The sequence below is a fragment of the Bufo bufo genome, chromosome 6 (genome assembly GCF_905171765.1).
Source record: "Bufo bufo chromosome 6, aBufBuf1.1, whole genome shotgun sequence".
Classification (NCBI taxonomy): Eukaryota; Metazoa; Chordata; class Amphibia; order Anura; family Bufonidae; genus Bufo; species Bufo bufo.
The window spans coordinates 127,997,539-128,016,027 of record NC_053394.1 but is presented as its reverse complement, the minus strand read 5'-3'; the positions used below and the strand labels follow the sequence as shown (position 1 = coordinate 128,016,027).

Here is an 18,489-nt window from a genome sequence, read left to right as displayed (position 1 = left end):
TCTATTTCAGGGAGCAGGCTGCTGGCACTTCTGAAAAATCAATATTACCGGAAAACCCCGAAAAAAAAGGTTGGGTTCACGTTATATTTCTATTATCTGGATACCAGCAGGACACTTTTTTGCATCTGTTTTACATAGAATTGATGCAAATGGGTCACTTTCCTGTTTTTGCCTTTTTTGGGGAATCTGTTAAATGAATCTGCTCAAGACATGATGTGATTATCGTCCATCAGTGTCATCCCTTGTGTATGATCTCAGCCGAGCTTGTCAGTGTCATGGTCCATATTGATATGCCAATGACCTATTTATGTTCTCTGCAGGACGAGAAGAACCAGATGATGACAACCAATGTCTGGGTGAAACAGGTGAGATACCACAGGACCCGTCACATGATGCTGGACTGATAGGCCTAAGAACAACCTCTGCAAGGATGATAAAACCCAGGGGGTTACCACCAACAATAGCCCTGTCCTTCATACATGACCTTCCTATGGCAGTAACAGTAGTCTGATAGAGTAACCCGTGAGAATCAATGCCTACATGTCTGTGTTTCCATTTCATTCTGAAGTATAGAAGAAAATGTGCAACAGGTGGCCTGCCTCTTAAAATAGGGTCCTCTCTATATTTCGCGTCCCAGGTGTAGGATATGCTGAGTGGTATAGTGTGGCCTAAAATGTCTCTTATTGTGTGTCACAGTGCTCCTACCTAGATATGGCTGGACCCCAGGCTTTAGCTCCGAAGCAATAAATAGGGTGAATAATTGAGGGATTTGAAGAAATAACTTGTCCAGACCTTGAGATAAAGTTCAATGGCAGTTTTACTTGAATAAACATTCTCCAAAACGTTTTCAGGCTTTGTCTTGGTTCCAGCAGGCTTTAGCATGAAACTGGCAGGCAAACTCAACTCTGCTATATCTTTCACTCTGCTGTACTGACAAGCTGACTAAGTAACTTTGATTCCTCTTTATGCTGCACTTCTCTCTTTAGTCAGACTTAACTTCAGCCGAGGAACTAATCTCATGGCCAGCAGAGCTTAAAGGAATTCTGTCACCTCGTTTTAGCTTATAGAGCTGCGGACATGCACGGCTAGATCGCCGCTAGCATGTCCGCAATGTACCTGTCCCATAGCGCTGTGTCCTTTTATTGTGTTTAAAAAATGATTTTATAGATATGTAAATGAGCCTGGTAAGGTGCCCAAAGGGACTGTACGAACCTTCTTGGTGCCCAGCCACACCCCCCTGTGAAGGAGCCCAGCACAGCCTGCGTCCTCCGAATCTCCTCCTTTCTTCACAGTTAGATTGCCGTAATCTCGCGATGTGTGAGCTCGCGCATGCGCAGTGTCGGTATAGTGTTTCTTCCCAGTCTTGGCATCAGTTTCAGGGAAGGAACTGCGCATGCGCGAGCTCGCGCATCGTGAGATTACGGCAATCTAACTGAAGAAAGGAGGAGGACGCAGGCGGTGCTGGGCTCCTTCACAGGGGGGGCGTGGCTGGGCACCAAGAAGGTTAGTACAGCCCCTTGGGCACCTTACCAGGCTCATTTACATATCTATAAAATAATTTTTTAAACACAACACAGCGCTATGGGACAGGTATATTGCGGACATGCTAGCGGCGATCTAGCCGTGCATGTCCGCAGCTCTATAAGCTAAAACGAGGTGACAGAATCCCTTTAAGGTGCTCTGGCTGGCATGGGCACGTCCAGCGGAGACGTGCCCCTGCACACCCTTCCCCTAGCTGAGGGTAAACTAGACTGACTAACTGGTCCCCACCCTTCCTGCAGGAAGTAGGACTAGCCCACTTCTCTCTAGAGGGTGGTTATAATGGAATGTAATACTCCATTCTACCTAAGTACAGCTCTGCAGTGTTTGCTGCCACCTGCTGGTGAACCAGGCATATTACATGAACATAACTGTTGCAAACAGATTAGGAATGCACAGTGTGGAGGACCTGGACAAAATACATAGATGGCATTGGTGTTAGCCCAATAAAGACAGTAGCAGCGTGCAGGAGTGGTAACACTACTCTGGGGTGTTACAAATGTACATGGAAATTATCAGAAATCTGCTGCTGACAGATCTGTTTTCTATACATCTTCCTCAGTTTATGGCATTGTGCTGTAGGTCTCAGTGGCCCATTAACACCTTTATTAACCCAACATTATTGTTCATTTTTTATATAATAATCAGTAAGGCTACTTTCAGACTAGCGTTAATATTTTCCGGTATTGAGATCCATTATAGGGTCTCGATACCGAAAAAAAAACGCTTCAGTTTTGTCCCCATTCCTTGTCAATGGGGGAAAAACGTAACTGAGCAGAACGGAGTGCTCCAAAATACATTCCGTTCCGTTTTCATACCGGAGAGCAAACCGCAGCATGCTGAGGTTTGCTTTCCGTCCTGGGATGTGGAGCAAGACGTCATGACCCACAATGCAAGTCAATGGGGACGGATCCGTTTTCTCGGACACAATCTGACACAATAGAAAACTGATTCGTCCCCCATTGGAGTTCATGACGGATCCGTCTTGGGTACCTTAAAGACAATACAACCGGATCCGTTCATAACGGATGCAGATGGTTGTATTAGAAGTAACTGAAGCGTTTTTGCTGAACCCTGCCGGATCCAGCAAAAACACTAGTGTGAAAGTAGCCTAAATAGATCTTTATCCCTAACATTTTTGCTCTTTCACTTCTTTCCATTTCCATACTGTAATGTAGAAGAAAACTTGTATGGAAACTATCAGCAAGCTATTGTTAATGGGTCTATTATTACTATTATGATCCCTTGTTCCTGTGCTGTGGGTGGGTCATGAACATCTTAATTACCTAAGCATTGTGCTCAATAACAGATGAATGTACTAAGTGATAGGCATTCATATGGAAATGCAATTATTTGGATGCCCATGTGTTAATTGCTATGTAACCATACCCTAACCTAGGTTATATGGGTAGTATCACATGGGGACCTTGGTCTCCTTTAAGTGACAGGATTCTTTTAATATTGACATCCATTGTATTGCCACCTGGTAATTATTGTAATGGTCTTTAAAGTGAGCTGGTAATTTACCTATGTGTTATCTGCGTCCCGTTCGGCAGGAATGGCATGACTACAAGCTGCGCTGGGACCCCCTGGAATATGAGAATATCACATCGATCAGAATCCCCTCGGAGCTGATCTGGAGGCCAGACATCGTCCTGTATAACAAGTGAGGCAACCGTCATTATCTTCATTCCATATGTTTATTGGGGGTACAACTTTTGGGTTGCTTTGCTCGTTAAGCTTCGTGGCGTGCCCACAGATTTTCGTGTATCTGTAGTATTCTAGCAGGGTAATATGTCTTACCCTAAGGACTCATGTACATGGCCGTTGCTGTTTTTGCGGTCCTCAAATTGCATATCTGCAAAACACGGATACCGGCCGTGTGCATTCTGTATTTTGCGGAACGGAACATCCGGTCCCTAATAGAACAGTCCTATCCTTGTCCATAATGCGGACAATAATAGGACATGTTCTATATTTTTGCGGAACGACCATGCAGACACAGAATGCCCACGGACTCATTTTAAGTGAATGGTTTCGCATAAGGGCCACAAAAGAATTGAATGGACACAGGAAAAAAGTTCATGTGCATGAGCCCTAATTCAGTTGCATCCATACATTTTGAACCATTTCACTCCAAAGACATACTGATAGGGACCTTAGATTGTGAGCCCCATTGTGGACAGCTTGATGCTAATGTCTGCATGCGCATGAAGCCGATGCCCTCAGTGGTTATTGCATGCCCGGGCCTGGCGGTGAACTGTGCACGCAAGGGATCTCGGTTGCTGGAGAGGATGATGTAAGATGATTACAGGACTGGGGAGGAGATAGGAGGGTAAAACGCCAAGCGGCCTGAGCTCTCATTTGCAAACCATTAAAACCTTGTTTTTGCAACTTTAGAAAATCGGACTAAAACCACAAAGGTACCGTTATGATCATCTGTGTGTGTGCAAGAAGCCAATATAAGCCGTGTAGAATGTGAACAGTTGGTGACAGACTCTCTTTAAGTCTGTATCATGAGGTTAGCTGTTTATTATGATGTTCTGCAGCAGCTGAGGTTTGTATTATGATGTTCTGCAGCAGCTGATCTGTTTCTCCGTTCCGTTTGAAGGCTCTCACAAGCGGCCCCGAACGGATCCGTACAGCCCTAATGCATTCTGAGTGGATGCGGATCCGCTCAGAATGCATCAGTTTGGCAGTGTTCAGCCTCCGCTCCGCTCAGCAGGCGGACACCCGAATGCAGCTTGCAGCGTTCGGGTGTCCGCCTGGCCGTGCGGAGGCGAGCGGATCCGTCCAGACTTACAATGGAAGTCAATGGGGACGGATCCGCTTGAAGATGACACAATATGGCTCAATCTTCAAGCGGATCCGTTCCCCATTGACTTTCAATGTAAAGTCTGGACGGATCCGCTCAGACAACTTTCACACTTAGAAAATTTTCTAAGTTTTAATGCAGACGGATCCGCTCTGAACGCTAGTGTGAAAGTAGCCTATATACACACCTCAACTGCTGCAGAACATCATAATACAAACCTCAACTACTGCAGAACATCATAATACAAACCTCAACTACTGCAGAACATCATAATACGCACCTCAACTGCTGCAGAACATCATACTACACACCGCACCTGCTGCAGAACATAATAATACAGACCTCAGCTGCTGCAGAACATCATAATACACACCTCAACTACTGCAGAACATCATAATACACACCTCAACTACTGCAGAACATCATAATACAAACCTCAACTGCTGCAGAACATCATAATACACACCGCACCTGCTGCAGAACATAATAATACACACCTCAGCTGCTGCAGGGCATCATAATACACACCTCAGCTGCTGCAGAACATCATAATACACACCTCAGCTGCTGCAGAACCTGGTAATACACACCTCATTCACTGCAGGGCATCATAATACATACCTCACCTGCTGCAGAACATCATAATACACAGATCAACTGCTGCAGAACATCATAATAGATACCGCAGCTCCTGCAGGGCATTATAATACACACCTCATCTGCTGCAGAACCTGGTAGGCTACTTTCACACTAGCGTTCGGGGCACCGCTAGTGAGATGAGGTGTGTATTATGATGTTCTGCAGCAGCTGAGGTGTGTATTATGATGCCCTGCAGCAGCTGAGGTGTGTATTATGATGTTCTGCAGCAGCTGAGGTGTGTATTATGATGTTCTGCAGCAGTTGAGGTGTGTATTATGATGTTCTGCAGCAGCTGAGGTGTGTATTATGATGTTCTGCAGCAGTTGAGGTGTGTATTATGATGTTCTGCAGCAGCTGAGGTGTGTATTATGATGTTCTGCAGCAGCTGAGGTGTGCATTATGATGTTCTGCAGCAGCTGAGGTTTGTATTATGATGTTCTGCAGCAGTTGAGGTGTGTATTATGATGCTCTGCAGCTGCTGAAGTGTATATTATGATGCCCTGCAGCACTTAAGGTGTGTATTATGATGTTCTGCACCAGTTGAGGTATGTATTATGATGTTCTGCAGCAGCTGAGGTGTGTATTATGATGTTCTGCAGCAGTTGAGGTGTGTATTATGATGTTCTGCAGTAGTTGAGATGTGTATTATGATGTTCTGCAGCTGCTGAAGTGTATATTTAAGGTGTGTATTATGATGTTCTGCACCAGTTGAGGTGTGTATTATGATGTTCTGCAGCAGTTGAGGTGTGTATTATGATGTTCTGCAGCAGTTGAGATGTGTATTATGATGCTCTGCAGCTGCTGAAGTGTATATTATGATGCCCTGCAGCACTTAAGGTGTGTATTATGATGTTCTGCACCAGTTGAGGTATGTATTATGATGTTCTGCAGCAGATGAGGTGTGTATTATGATGTTCTGCAGCAGTTGAGTTGTGTATTATGATGTTCTGCAGCAGCTGAGGTGTGTATTATGATGTTCTGCAGCAGTTGAGGTGTGTATTATGATGTTCTGCAGTAGTTGAGATGTGTATTATGATGTTCTGCAGCTGCTGAAGTGTATATTTAAGGTGTGTATTATGATGTTCTGCACCAGTTGAGGTGTGTATTATGATGTTCTGCAGCAGTTGAGGTGTGTATTATGATGTTCTGCAGCAGTTGAGATGTGTATTATGATGCTCTGCAGCTGCTGAAGTGTATATTATTATCTTCTGCAGCACTTGATGTGTGTATTATGATGTTCTGCAGCAGTTGAGGTGTGTAGTATGATGTTCTGCAGCAGTTGAGGTGTGTATTATGATGTTCTGCAGCAGTTGAGGTGTGTATTATGATGTTCTGCAGCAGTTGAGGTGTGTATTATGATGTTCTGCAGCAGTTGAGGTGTGTATTATGATGCTCTGCAGCTGCTGAAGTGTATATTATCATCTTCTGCAGCACTTGATGTGTGTATTATGATGTTCTGCAGCGGTTGAGGTGTGTAGTATGATGTTCTGCAGCAGTTGAGGTGTGTATTATGATGTTCTGCAGCAGTTGAGGTGTGTATTATGATGTTCTGCAGCAGTTGAGGTGTGTATTATGATGCTCTGCAGCTGCTGAAGTGTATATTATGATGTTCTGCAGCACTTGATGTGTGTATTATGATGTTCTGCAGCAGTTGAGATGTGTATTATGATGCTCTGCAGCTGCTGAAGTGTATATTATGATGTTCTGCAGCACTTGATGTGTGTATTATGATGTTCTGCAGCAGCTGGAAAACATCTTAACATCAATTAGTGTTTGATACAATAGAAGTTACATCCTGCATAGGGATCTGCGACAGCTTCTGCAAGAAGAGATAAGCCGCATCTATGTAGCACTGCTTATCTCTGAATGATCGGCAGGATCTGACCTGTACGAAGGGTACAGGCTGGTAAGGAAATGTAAATTGTGATGTCAACATTCCAAAATTTGTTAAATTAAAATGTCCGATATTTTGAAATATCTCCATATGATGGCAGTGCTGGTGTTTTTCATCTGGCTGACATTTCATTTATGAACTGCATTATCTGAATGTCATTTACCGCTTGACAAATCTTGTGAATTTATTGAAAAGTGCAAGATCTCTGTAGGGGAATAGGAGGGAGTCGGATGTGGGCGTACGCGCTGTGTGCTCCGTACAGAGAATGACCCCACAGAACAGTCCTGGGCCGCAGGTACCGTAATAAAACTTGAATTGGATCCCGCATGAAAAGCACAAGCCGGGATTCTGCTTTATTACAATAATCTCTCATCCCTTTTCACTGGTTTCCATACAGTAAAGGCATTTAAACGCACTGAGGATAAAACGGATTATCTGGAGATGCTCCGAAAATAGAACATGTCTTCTGTTCCTCAAAATTAAAGGGAACCTGTCAGTATTTTCAAACAGGTTGCAAACACGGATTCAGCAGTGAGCACAATCCCCGGTTACACCCTGTGTTAGGGTATGTACACACACATTGGATTTTACACAGATTTTAAAGCTGATTCTGTGCTGAAATCCATGTCAAATGCAACAGCAATCTGCATCCCATGTATACGTGCGGTATGCCAGACCGACAGGGGGATTATACGTGAGGTCACGGTGTGAACAATAGGTGGGCCGAGGTAAATACAGTTCTGGCTACTCACGGTTATGTCGTCCCTGGGCAGGCCTGCCCAAGTGATGAGGAGAACGGCACAGGAATTCTCTGGGGCACACTCTGGTGTAAGGGACACTGGCCAGATGGTGGTTCGAGGTGCCCTTGGTGGTCTGTATTAATGTGCCAGTGGCAAGGTCCCTTGTAGTCGTGACGCCAGTACCTTTTATGGTGGTACAACCATTTACTGTAGTGTTAACTGAGGAATTGGAGACTGAGACAAGGATGGTGCAATCCAACTTATAACTTTTACTGAACGTTGCTCCTGGTAACGGTTACATCCAAGTATAAAACAGTCTCTAATACAACCAGACATGAAATACAGTCTCTTTAAGATGGACAAAGGTAAAGCTGCAAGAGGTCCACTGCTCACAAGTGTGATGTCTGTCTCTCAGGCTATTAATGATATAGGTTTTATGCTTACTGGTAGAGGACTTCTACGCTGGTCCTGGTTATCCCAGTGCAGGTTAGTGAGGCTGCCGGAGGTCCTAAGGCGCTTATAGAGATGGCCGTAACCCTTTGGGTCTCTGTTTCTTTAGTGCTTCCTGGATTAATAGCCTTTCAGAAGCTAAACTTCTAGCTGATGTCCACCAACTCCTAGCAAAGTTCTGAGTAGGATGTGGACCACTGCAGCTCAGGGCTTAAGACTCCAGATTGAGAGCTAAGACTGAACTGCCAAGACTGACTAACTAGGCCTGAACTGGGCTATATATATGGGATGTGTTGTCTCCCCCTAGTGGTAGGCTCAATGTAATGGAATCTAATACACCTGTAGGCAGAGATTATGCATAAAGATGTATTGCAGCATGAAACAGGTTATATAAAGCATACAAAGCATAACACTACGACTTTGCAGTACCCACGAGGGTAATGGGACACTGCATACGTTTGGGGTTTCTGCAAACATGTTCTCACGTAACGCAAACTTTCCCAGCAGATTTGTAGCTGCGTTTTTTACTGCATACGACTTTTATCAGGTAGATTCAACACTGAATAGCTAAGGATTAGTCCCATTTAATGACAAAGGGTATAATTATCATGTTTATCTGTTGCGCACCCGCAGCACATCCATGGCAGAAATCTAATTGCAGGTTTCAGATGTCTTGGATCTTGTATTAAAATACTTGTTAACATGAACTGATACTCCAGAGCTACGCTCACTATTCTGCTGGTGCAGTCACTGTGTACATACACCATATTACTTATCCTGTACTGATTTTCAGTTATATCATGTATCATACTGCAGAGCTACACTCACTATTTGGCTGGTGCAGTCACTGTGTACATACATTACATTACTTATCCTGTACTGATCCTGAGTTACACCCTGTATTATACTCCAGAGCTGCACTCACTATTCTGCTGGTGCAGTCACTGTGTACACACATTACATTACCTATCCTGTACTGATCCTGAGTTACACCCTGCATTATACTCCAGAGCTGCACTCACTATTCTGCTGGTGGAGTCACTGTGTACATACAATACATCACTTATCCTGTACTGATCCTCAGTTACATCCTGTATTATACTCCAGAGCTGCATTCACTATTCTGCAGGTGCAGTCATTGTGTACATACATTACTTACCCTGTACTGATCCTGACTATTCTGTATTATACTCCAGAGATGCACTCACTATTCTGCTGGTGGAGACACTGTGTACATACATTACATTACTTATCCTGTACTGATCGTGAGTTACATCCTGTATTATACTCCAGAGCTGCACTCACTATTCTGCTGGTGGAGTCACTGTGTAAATACATAACATTACTTATCCTGTACTGATCCTGAGTTACATCCTGTATTATACTCCAGAGCTGCACTCACTATTCTGCTGGTGGAGTCATTGTGTACATACATTACATTACTTATCTTGTTCTGATCCTGAGTTACATCCTGTATTATACTCCAGAGCTGCACTCACTATTCTGCTGGTGGAGTCATTGTGTACATACATTACATTACTTATCTTGTTCTGATCCTGAGTTACATCCTGTATTATACTCCAGAGCTGCACTCACTATTCTGCTGGTGGAGTCATTGTGTACATACATTACATTACTTATCCTGTTCTGATCCTGAGTTACATTCTGTATTATACTCTAGAGCGGCACTCACTATTCTGCTGGTGGAGTCACTGTGTACATACATTACTTATCCTGTACAGATCCTGAGTTACATCCTGTATTATACTCCAGAGCTGCACTCACTATTCTGCTGGTGGAGTCATTGTGTACATACATTACATTACTTATCCTGTTCTGATCCTGAGTTACATCCTGTATTATACTCTAGAGCTACACTCACTATTCTGCTGGTGGAGTCACGGTGTACATACATTACTTATCCTGTACAGATCCTGAGTTACATTCTCTATGGAATCACCAGCAGAATAGTGAGATTAAAATATATAACCTTTTGTCCAGAGTCAGTGCAGGGGCTCAGATTATTTGGGGGAGGGTCCCAATAAATTAACTGCCCCCTGTATTAGACACCCTTAATCTGTCCCTGATAGCAACCCAGGACTGCAGCAAGACAGGGACTCTCCATTTGTCATTTTTAGACAGCTTTTCTTGTCATTTCAAATCTCTGGTCAATAAGTTAAATGAAATGGTTAATTGTTAAAATATTCAGGGACAAAATATGTAACCTCAGCACCTGCTATAATTACTCCCCTCAGCAAACTGTCTTAAAAAAATTCCTTCCCCTGATGGCCACTTTTGGATAGTATTATTTTGTGTCTCTGGTTATGTGGCAGAGAGGCTGTTGGACACACTATGGTCCCAGGGTCTATGTTCAACTGCATGTTCCATATCTGGATACTACACACTAAGAATGCACTGTTTTGTCCCTGACGATGCAGGTAAAATGATGCATTTTAGCTGAATTTAAGAATTATGAACCTCTCCCTACCCTATTGGATGCCCATACAGTTTCAATAGCTGTCAGCTATTCTTCTTGACTCCCTTACACAATGCGCATGCTCAACTCAGCTGAGTGTGTATGTTTTTCAGTAGGTAGAAAGAAAATTATGCTGCCTGACACCTCTGCTTATCTCCTATGGAAACAAAGGTACAGGCAGGTTCAAATCCACATGCTCAGTCCTTTCTCCTGAGATCTGCCATTAGGGAGGCACGTTGGAACACCCCAATATACTGTACACTACATTGTCTACCATTCTCATCTACATTAGGCTACTTTCACACTTGCGGCAGAGTAATCCAGCAAAACGTATGCGAACTGATGGCATTTGTAAGACTGATCAGGATCCTGATCAGTCTTAAAAATGCCTGATCAGTCAGAAAAATGCATTAATTTTTTTCACCTTTTTTTCCGTCTGCGCATGCACAGACCGGAAGTACGAATCCGGCATTCCGGTATTTTGAATGCCGGATCCGGCACTAATACATTCCTATGGAAAAAAATGCCGGATACGGCATTCAGGCAAGTCTTCAGTTTTTTTCGCCGGAGATAAAACCGTAGCATGCTGCGGTTTTATCTTTTGCCTGATCAGTCAAAATGACTCTCCATTCAGAATGCATGGGGATATATCTGATCAGTTCTTTTCCGGCATTGAGCCCTTTTGACGGAACTCAGTGCCGGAAAAGAAAAACGCTAGTGTGAAAGTACCCTTAGAAGTTTCAGTTGACTTTCCTATAAGATATAAGAGTCCATGATGTACAGAGGTCAGTCCAAGTAAGATGAAGGTTAATAATTCTTAAATTCAGCTTTAATGCTTAATTTTACCAGAATTGCCAGGGATAAAATTGTGCATTCTCAGTGTGTATTATCCAGATATAGAACCTGCCCAAATCAAACACCAGGCAAGGACAAAAGCTTGAGCCCTCACAGATCCTCATTATTGTTCTTGAACAACCAAGTTCTTAATAGCTCTTAGTTTTGTCTTTGCAGACTGTTCCCACCGGAGGTTGTGTCCTCTTCTAGTTAAATAATCTGCTACTGCTCGGAAATGCTTGCAATACACTTTAAAGTAGTCCCTGGTTCTGTTCCAGTCATTTAGATTCCACTGTAATTAACACAGGAAAGCTGAAGTAGGGGATTGTGCTCCTGCAGCAAACCTTCTTGTGGTCTTCATTTTCCAAGAACACTCCAGGGACACAAGATAGGGGCCGGCTGCTTCGATAAGTGTTAGCGAGGGAATTACCACTTATCATGAAAGAAGCTTGTGATTATCAAACAGACCTTTCAAGATCTGCTAAAACTGAGATGGAAATGTTTGTACGGGACAAAGTCTTTCTGTATTTTTTGTGATGTATGATCGTGGTTCTCTTATCTCTCTTTCACTCCATTTGTGATTAGCTTATGAATGCAGAGATCAGGCATAAGGGGAATGATAATCTCATAAGAAGGACTACATAACTATTAAATTGACTGAGGGACAGAAGACGTTCTTTTTCTTTCTAGAGATGTTTTGTATTTATATAATCACTTCTGATGGGATTTATCCTGATAAGAAGGTCAAGAACTCAATCAGAGTGGAGGATCATAAAGGTTAAAAGACTATTAGAGGCAATCAATGGTGGGATGTACAAGGTTATAAATTACGTGTCTGGTAGACCTAATCAATGCCTTGAGTATTGTAAAAAGTTCTAGTGAGGGTTTAGTAGACCAAACCAATACCTTTGGTAGAGGTTTGTAGAAGTTTGAGGACCCAGTCAATGGTTACACTTCAAGACCTTATCAATTAGTCACGTAGAGGGCTGTATATTGTTTATGGTAAAGTCTAGTAGACTTAAGACCTGTCATTAGTGTTGGTTGAGCACCAAAGTGCTCGGGTGCTCGAGTAGAACACCTCGGGATGATTGGGTGCTCTACAGAGCACCCGAGCACAATGGAAGTCAATGGGAGAACCAGAGCATTAAACCAGGCACCCCCTGCTCTGAAGAGGGGAGGGTGTCTGGTTCACAAGAAAGGGTCAGAAATTGATGGAAACACCACTGAAATGGCTCGGAAACAGCATGAGGAGGGTGTCTGGATGCATCTTGGACTCCCAGGTCGCTGCTGGGAACGAGGTTGTCCAAGTAGTACGCCACTTTTACAGACTGACAACAATACGCTCACAAAGCCTGGCCAACATGTGGAACGTGGAGTTCCAGCGCGTGCTAACGTCGCACAACAGTCAGTGAGCTGGCAATTGCAAGCGCTGCTGCAGCGTTGCCAGACCGGCGGAAGCTGTCGATGACTTGCGGAAATGGGCACACACACAAACCTTCACCAGTAGCTCAGGCAAATTGGTAGGTTTTGAGAAACCGCTGAACCACTAGGTTGAACACGTGGGCTAGGCATGGTATATGTGTGAGCTTGCCGAGCTCCAAAGCCGCCACCAAGCCGCCACCATTATCAGACACAACCATGCCTGGTTCTAGGTGGAATGGCGAGAGCCACAGTTCAGTCTGGTCCTTTATCCCCTGCCACAGCTCTGCGGCGGTGTGCTGTTTGCCACCTAAGCAGATCAGTTTAAGCACGGCCTGTTGCCGCTTCCCCACTGCAGTGCTACACTGCTTCCAGCTACTGACTGATGGCTGACTGGTGCTGCAAGATGATAATTCAGAGGTGGAAGGGGAGGAGGAGAAGGAGGGTTCCAGCCACTAACGTAGCTGGTGACAGAAACCCTGATGGAAGTAGGGCCCGCAATCCTTGGCGTCGGTAGCACCTGTGCCATCCCAGGGTACGACTCGCTATCGGCCTCCACAACGTTCACCCAGTGTTCCGTCAAGGAAATGTAGCCTCCCTGGCCAAAAGCACTTGTCAATATGTCAGTCGTTAAGTGAACCTTCCCAATAACTGTGTTGGTCAGGGCACGGGTGATGTTACGGGACACATGCTGGTGTAAGGCTGGGACTGCACACAGTGAAAAATATTGGCGGCTGGGGACAGAGTAACGCAGGATGGCCACCGCCTTTAGGCTGCGGAAAGCCTCAGTGTCCACAAGCCTAAATGGCAACATTTCCAGGGCCAGCAATTTGTAAAGGTACGCTTTTAGTGCTATGGCCTGTTTGGCTGTGTATTTGCGCTTTCGTTCAAAGGCCTGGGGCTATAGACATCTGTATGCTGCGCTGGGACACAGAAGTGGATGTGCTAGCTGATGGTGCTTGCGAAGGTCCCAGTGCATGGCGGGGGGCATCCGGGCCTGCGTCTTGGACAGGGGATTGGCCAGCACATAACACAGGGGAAGAGTAGGTAGTGGTGTGACCCGCAGACACTGATTGTGGACCCAGGCGTTTGGCCCACCTATTAGGGTGCTTTGATGCCATTTGGCAGGTCATGCTGGTGGTGGTGAGGTTGCTAGTGTTCGCGCCCCTGCTCATTTTTGTATGGCACAGGTTTCAAATGACAATTCTTTTATCGTCTTCACTTTCCTCCAAAAAGCGCCAGACTGCAGCGGAACACCTACCCCTTGGCAAGGGAGATTGCCGCAAAAGGGTGCTCCGGGTAACAGTTGCGGGCCTGTTTTGTGTGGCCCGCCTTCTCCCTTTTGCCACATCACTACCTCTTCCAGCCTGTTGCGGTGCTGCGGTTCCCTCCCCCTCAGTACTGCTGTCCTCGCTCGGCTTGCCGCCTTCCCAGGTTGGGTCAGTGACTTCATCGTCTACCATCTCCTCTTCCACTTCCTCACTCTGGTTATCCTCCTGACTTGTTGACCTAACAACAACCTCAGTTATTGACAACTGTGTCTCATCCTCATCATGAACCTCTTGAGACACTAATTGCGGTTGACTTATTGGCAACTGTGTCTCATCATCATCATCCACCTTGTGAAACCCTAATTGCCGTTCCCCACCGTCATCTTCTTGTGACTGTGGATGCTGAAGAGTTTGGGAATCAGGGCACAATATCTCCTCATGTCCCTCTTCAAGCGGGCTTGTCGAGAGGCCCAAATCAAGGAATGGCGATGAAAAGTGCTCCTCGGAATATCCGAGTGTGGGATCACTTATTTGCCAAGACTCTCCATGGTGGGAGGAAGGAGTATCAGGGTGAGGATTCTGTTGACCAGACTCTTGGCTACTGAGAATGGACTTTGTGGAAGACAGGGTGGTGCTTAACCGACTGGAAGCATTATCTGCCGCAATCCAACCGACCACCTGGTCGCACTGGTCTGACTTCGAGAGTGGTGTCTTGCGCCGCCCTGCAAACTGGGACATGAAGCTAGGTATCATGGATGAGTATGTTTCTTGTGCTCTGGCAGCAGGCACAGTTTTACTGCGACCAGGGCCACGGCCTCTGCATGCACCATCAGCAGCACGGCCATTACCCCGTCCCTTACTGCTGGCCTTGCGCATATTAAATGGTATATATGCTTGACAGTATGTCACATGTACAGTAGCGCAGGTTTTGTAAGTGTATTCGCAAATAAAGTACATAGAATGTCACTGATATTTTTAGGATGTGCACACGTTAAACAGGAGATGTAGCACAGATAATGTCGCTGTACGCAGCGTCTATAAAAAAGTACACTGAATGTCACAGATAATTTTAGGATGCGCAAACATTATACAGGAGGTTTAGCGCAAGTAATGTCGCTGTCACCAGTGGCTAATAAAAAATTACACTGAATGAATGTCACTGATATTTAGGATGCGCAAACGTTATACAGAAGGTATAGCACAAGTAATGTCGCTGCCCCCAGCGGCTAATAAAAAATTACACTGAATGAATGTCACTAATATTTAGGATGCACAAACGTTATACAGGAGGTATAGCGCAAGTAATGTCGCTGTCACCAGCGGCTAATAGAAAATTACACTGAATTAATGTCACTAAAATTTAGGATGCGCAAACGTTATACAGGAGGTGTAGAGCAAGTAATGTCGCTGTCACCAGAGACTAATAAAAAAATTACACTGAATGAATGTCACTGATATTTAGGATGTGCAAACGTTATACAGGAGATGTAGTGCAAGTAATGTCGCTGCCACCAGCAGCGAAAAAATTAGAGTTAATGTCACCGATATTTAGGATGGGCAAACGTTATACAGGAGATGTAGCGCTGGTAATGTCGCTGTCACCAGCGGCCAAACAATTGCACTGAATGTCACAGATATTTAGGCTGCGCAAATGTAAAATAAAAGATCTAGCAGAGGTTGTATCACTATCAGAAGCGGCACTAACAATTGCACGCAATTTAGTGCAGGTTGGGCTAATAATATATATTGCAGCCAGATACAACTATAGTCCTTAAAAGGACTTTTGGGTCTCTAACAATTCCATGCAATTTAGCGCAGGTTGCGCTAATAATTATATTGCTGCCAGATAGAACAATAGTCCTTAAAAAGACTTTTGGGTCTCTAACAAGTTTTTTTACTAAAATATTACTATTTTACTCCCTACACTATCTGTCTCTTCTTCAGCACAGCTCTCCCTGACTAAGACTGAGCCGAGCACGTGTCATCGGGTGCTGTATAGCACCCGATGCCGCTTTCCGGCCAGCCAATCACTGTAATGCCAGTAGCCAACAAGGCTACAGCTTTACAGTGAGTACCAGTACCTCTGCGCACGTTTATTGGCTGGGCAACAAACGTGCAGGGAGGAGACTCGAGCAGTGTGCTCGAGTAAAATTAGTGTTCGGCAGAGCATGCTCGCCCAACACTACCTGTCATCTCTCCTGACATGTCCAGTTTAGTAACTACTTTCATCCCCCAAGTAATCACAATTCTGGAGCATCTAGTCTGATGACTCTATATAGTGTCATTAATTTATCATTTCCAATGAAGGTCCAGATAGGTGTTACGGAACCATCAAACAGATTCAGTTAAATCGGTTGAGGGGATCATCATACCCATCTTTACATTTTCCTTGATGCTTGATTTCCTTCATACTTCAGTAAAGTTCCAAAACATTGAAGCCTCCAAGATAAATGTCTGTAGGTTGCATAAAGCTACAGAGTGTGATGTGAGGGCATAGTTACTGGTAGTTCAGAGGTTGGTGGAGGCCATGTTAAAGATTTTGTTTCAGAGCCCAAGAGGTTCAAGTTATGTCTCTGCTGACAATCGATATGGTCACCTTGATAGCACCCACAGAGGTTATCACCCATCTCTCCTACAGCCCTGCACAACATATTTGCCTAGTTCTGCCCTAGCATATTAGTGATGATACATGGTCTGCCATGCTGCTGTTAATTTAAGATACTACCTGAAGGATATAAATTAAATGAAACCACTCAACTAAAATGACCTAGTTCTCTCCAGTAAACACGCAGCATAACGCAAAGTGTTTAGTCCTTCCACACAGCATCTTAAGGTGGACTGCTAGGGTGAAATAATGCTTTTCCCATGTCCTAGAACCAGAGAGAGAAGCTGAGAAAGGGCAACTATTTATAGGGAGATAATTCTCCCCTTTCTTACACTGCCAGTTCTCCTGGGCCTCCATCTCTCTTATACTCAAGAGGTTCATCCGTTCCCATCCTCCCTCCTGTGGAAAGCTTAGTATGGGGGTCAGGAGGGTGTAGTGTGTGCTATCATTAGTGGCGAATGACGGAAAATCTGGCAGTAGCGGCTGATTGTGACAGGAGCCTGGGAGCAGAGATGCGTCTCGCTGTTTCATCCTGGATTCGGATACAGTGCAGAGAGCGTCAGATGTCAAACTGTCTTACACGGGAAGTGAGAGATATGATGTGCGTAGAACAGAAGTGATCTGCACAAACTGGATGAAACTTCAGCCTCGCTCTATATATATCAACACGTCATTAATATTATATGAAATGCCAATCTACAAAGGGAAGGAGAGTTTACAGCAGTGGTCACCAATGTGTGTGTGTGTGTGTGTATATAGACACACATATACACACACATTACACATACATACACATTACATAAATGCGCAATTTATGCATGTTACGCAAACATATACTTTACACACACATGTAGTTACACATATTCTGTATATGCACATTACAGTTACACACATTACACATACTTACCTGTCCTCCAAATTGTTGTCACTTCCCACAAGTGGAGAACAGCCTTGTACAGCAGAACCAGCTTCCTACTTAGTCTCGCCCTTCCTGTTTTGTCCGCCCTTTGTTCTTTGTCCAAGCCAGGGGCGTAACTATAGGGGATGCAAAGGTAGCAGTCGCTACCGGACCCAGGAGCCTTAGGGGGCCCAAAAACCCTTGTGCCACATAAGAAGACACTGGTATTATAGAAAGTGCATGCTGGTCAAGTTACACCTCTGGCTGGAGGGAAGGGGTTAGGTCAAGAACTTTTACCTCAGGCAGCATGGAGGCTATGTGCTTCCCGGCCTCTGGCCACAAAGCACTGAGGGAAGGGGCGCCCAAGCTGAACTCTTGCACCAGGGCCTATGAGCCTTTAGCTACACCCCTGATCCGAGCTGATGCCTATATCAAGTTACAACAGCCAGGTGCCTCATTTTGTTCTATTCATTATTGAAGGCACATCCCTGATTACACAGGGAGATGTGCTGCCAATAATTGGGCATCTTTCATCCTCAAATGTTCGTTCATCGGCTGATTGGCTGCTTGATCATACAAGCCAATTATCGCGAATGAGCTTTGCCATGAATGTGTGTTTGCAATAATTTGTCAATAATCATGCAGTATAATAGGAGCTTAAAATGTTCCGACTGCTGTCATTTTCTACAATCCATTCATAAATACGTAGGAGGGGGAAGGCAAGACTTTCAGACACCCATGACCTGTGCTATCTCCACACCTCTACCTGTGCCAGAAGATTGTTGGGCTCCCGAACTGGAGAGCCACTTCACTGTTCTATACTGTATTTTACATGCAGAGAGCACAGAGGCTTTCTGACCTGGGGCCACATTACCTACTGGCATTAGGTGCCAGCAGAGTATAGGGTGA

The 18,489-nt window shown here is 44.6% G+C and overlaps 1 protein-coding gene across 1 annotated transcript in view; it reads left to right on the top strand.

Annotated features, from left to right (window-relative positions):
- The window catches only part of CHRNA4 (cholinergic receptor nicotinic alpha 4 subunit), a 61,165-nt gene that overhangs the window by 29,650 nt on the left and 13,026 nt on the right, over nt 1-18,489 (top strand). The window contains exons 3-4 of the mRNA XM_040435648.1: nt 321-365; nt 3,096-3,205. Of these exons, the coding sequence (XP_040291582.1) occupies nt 321-365; nt 3,096-3,205 (155 nt within the window). The remainder of the gene's footprint in view (nt 1-320; nt 366-3,095; nt 3,206-18,489) is intronic.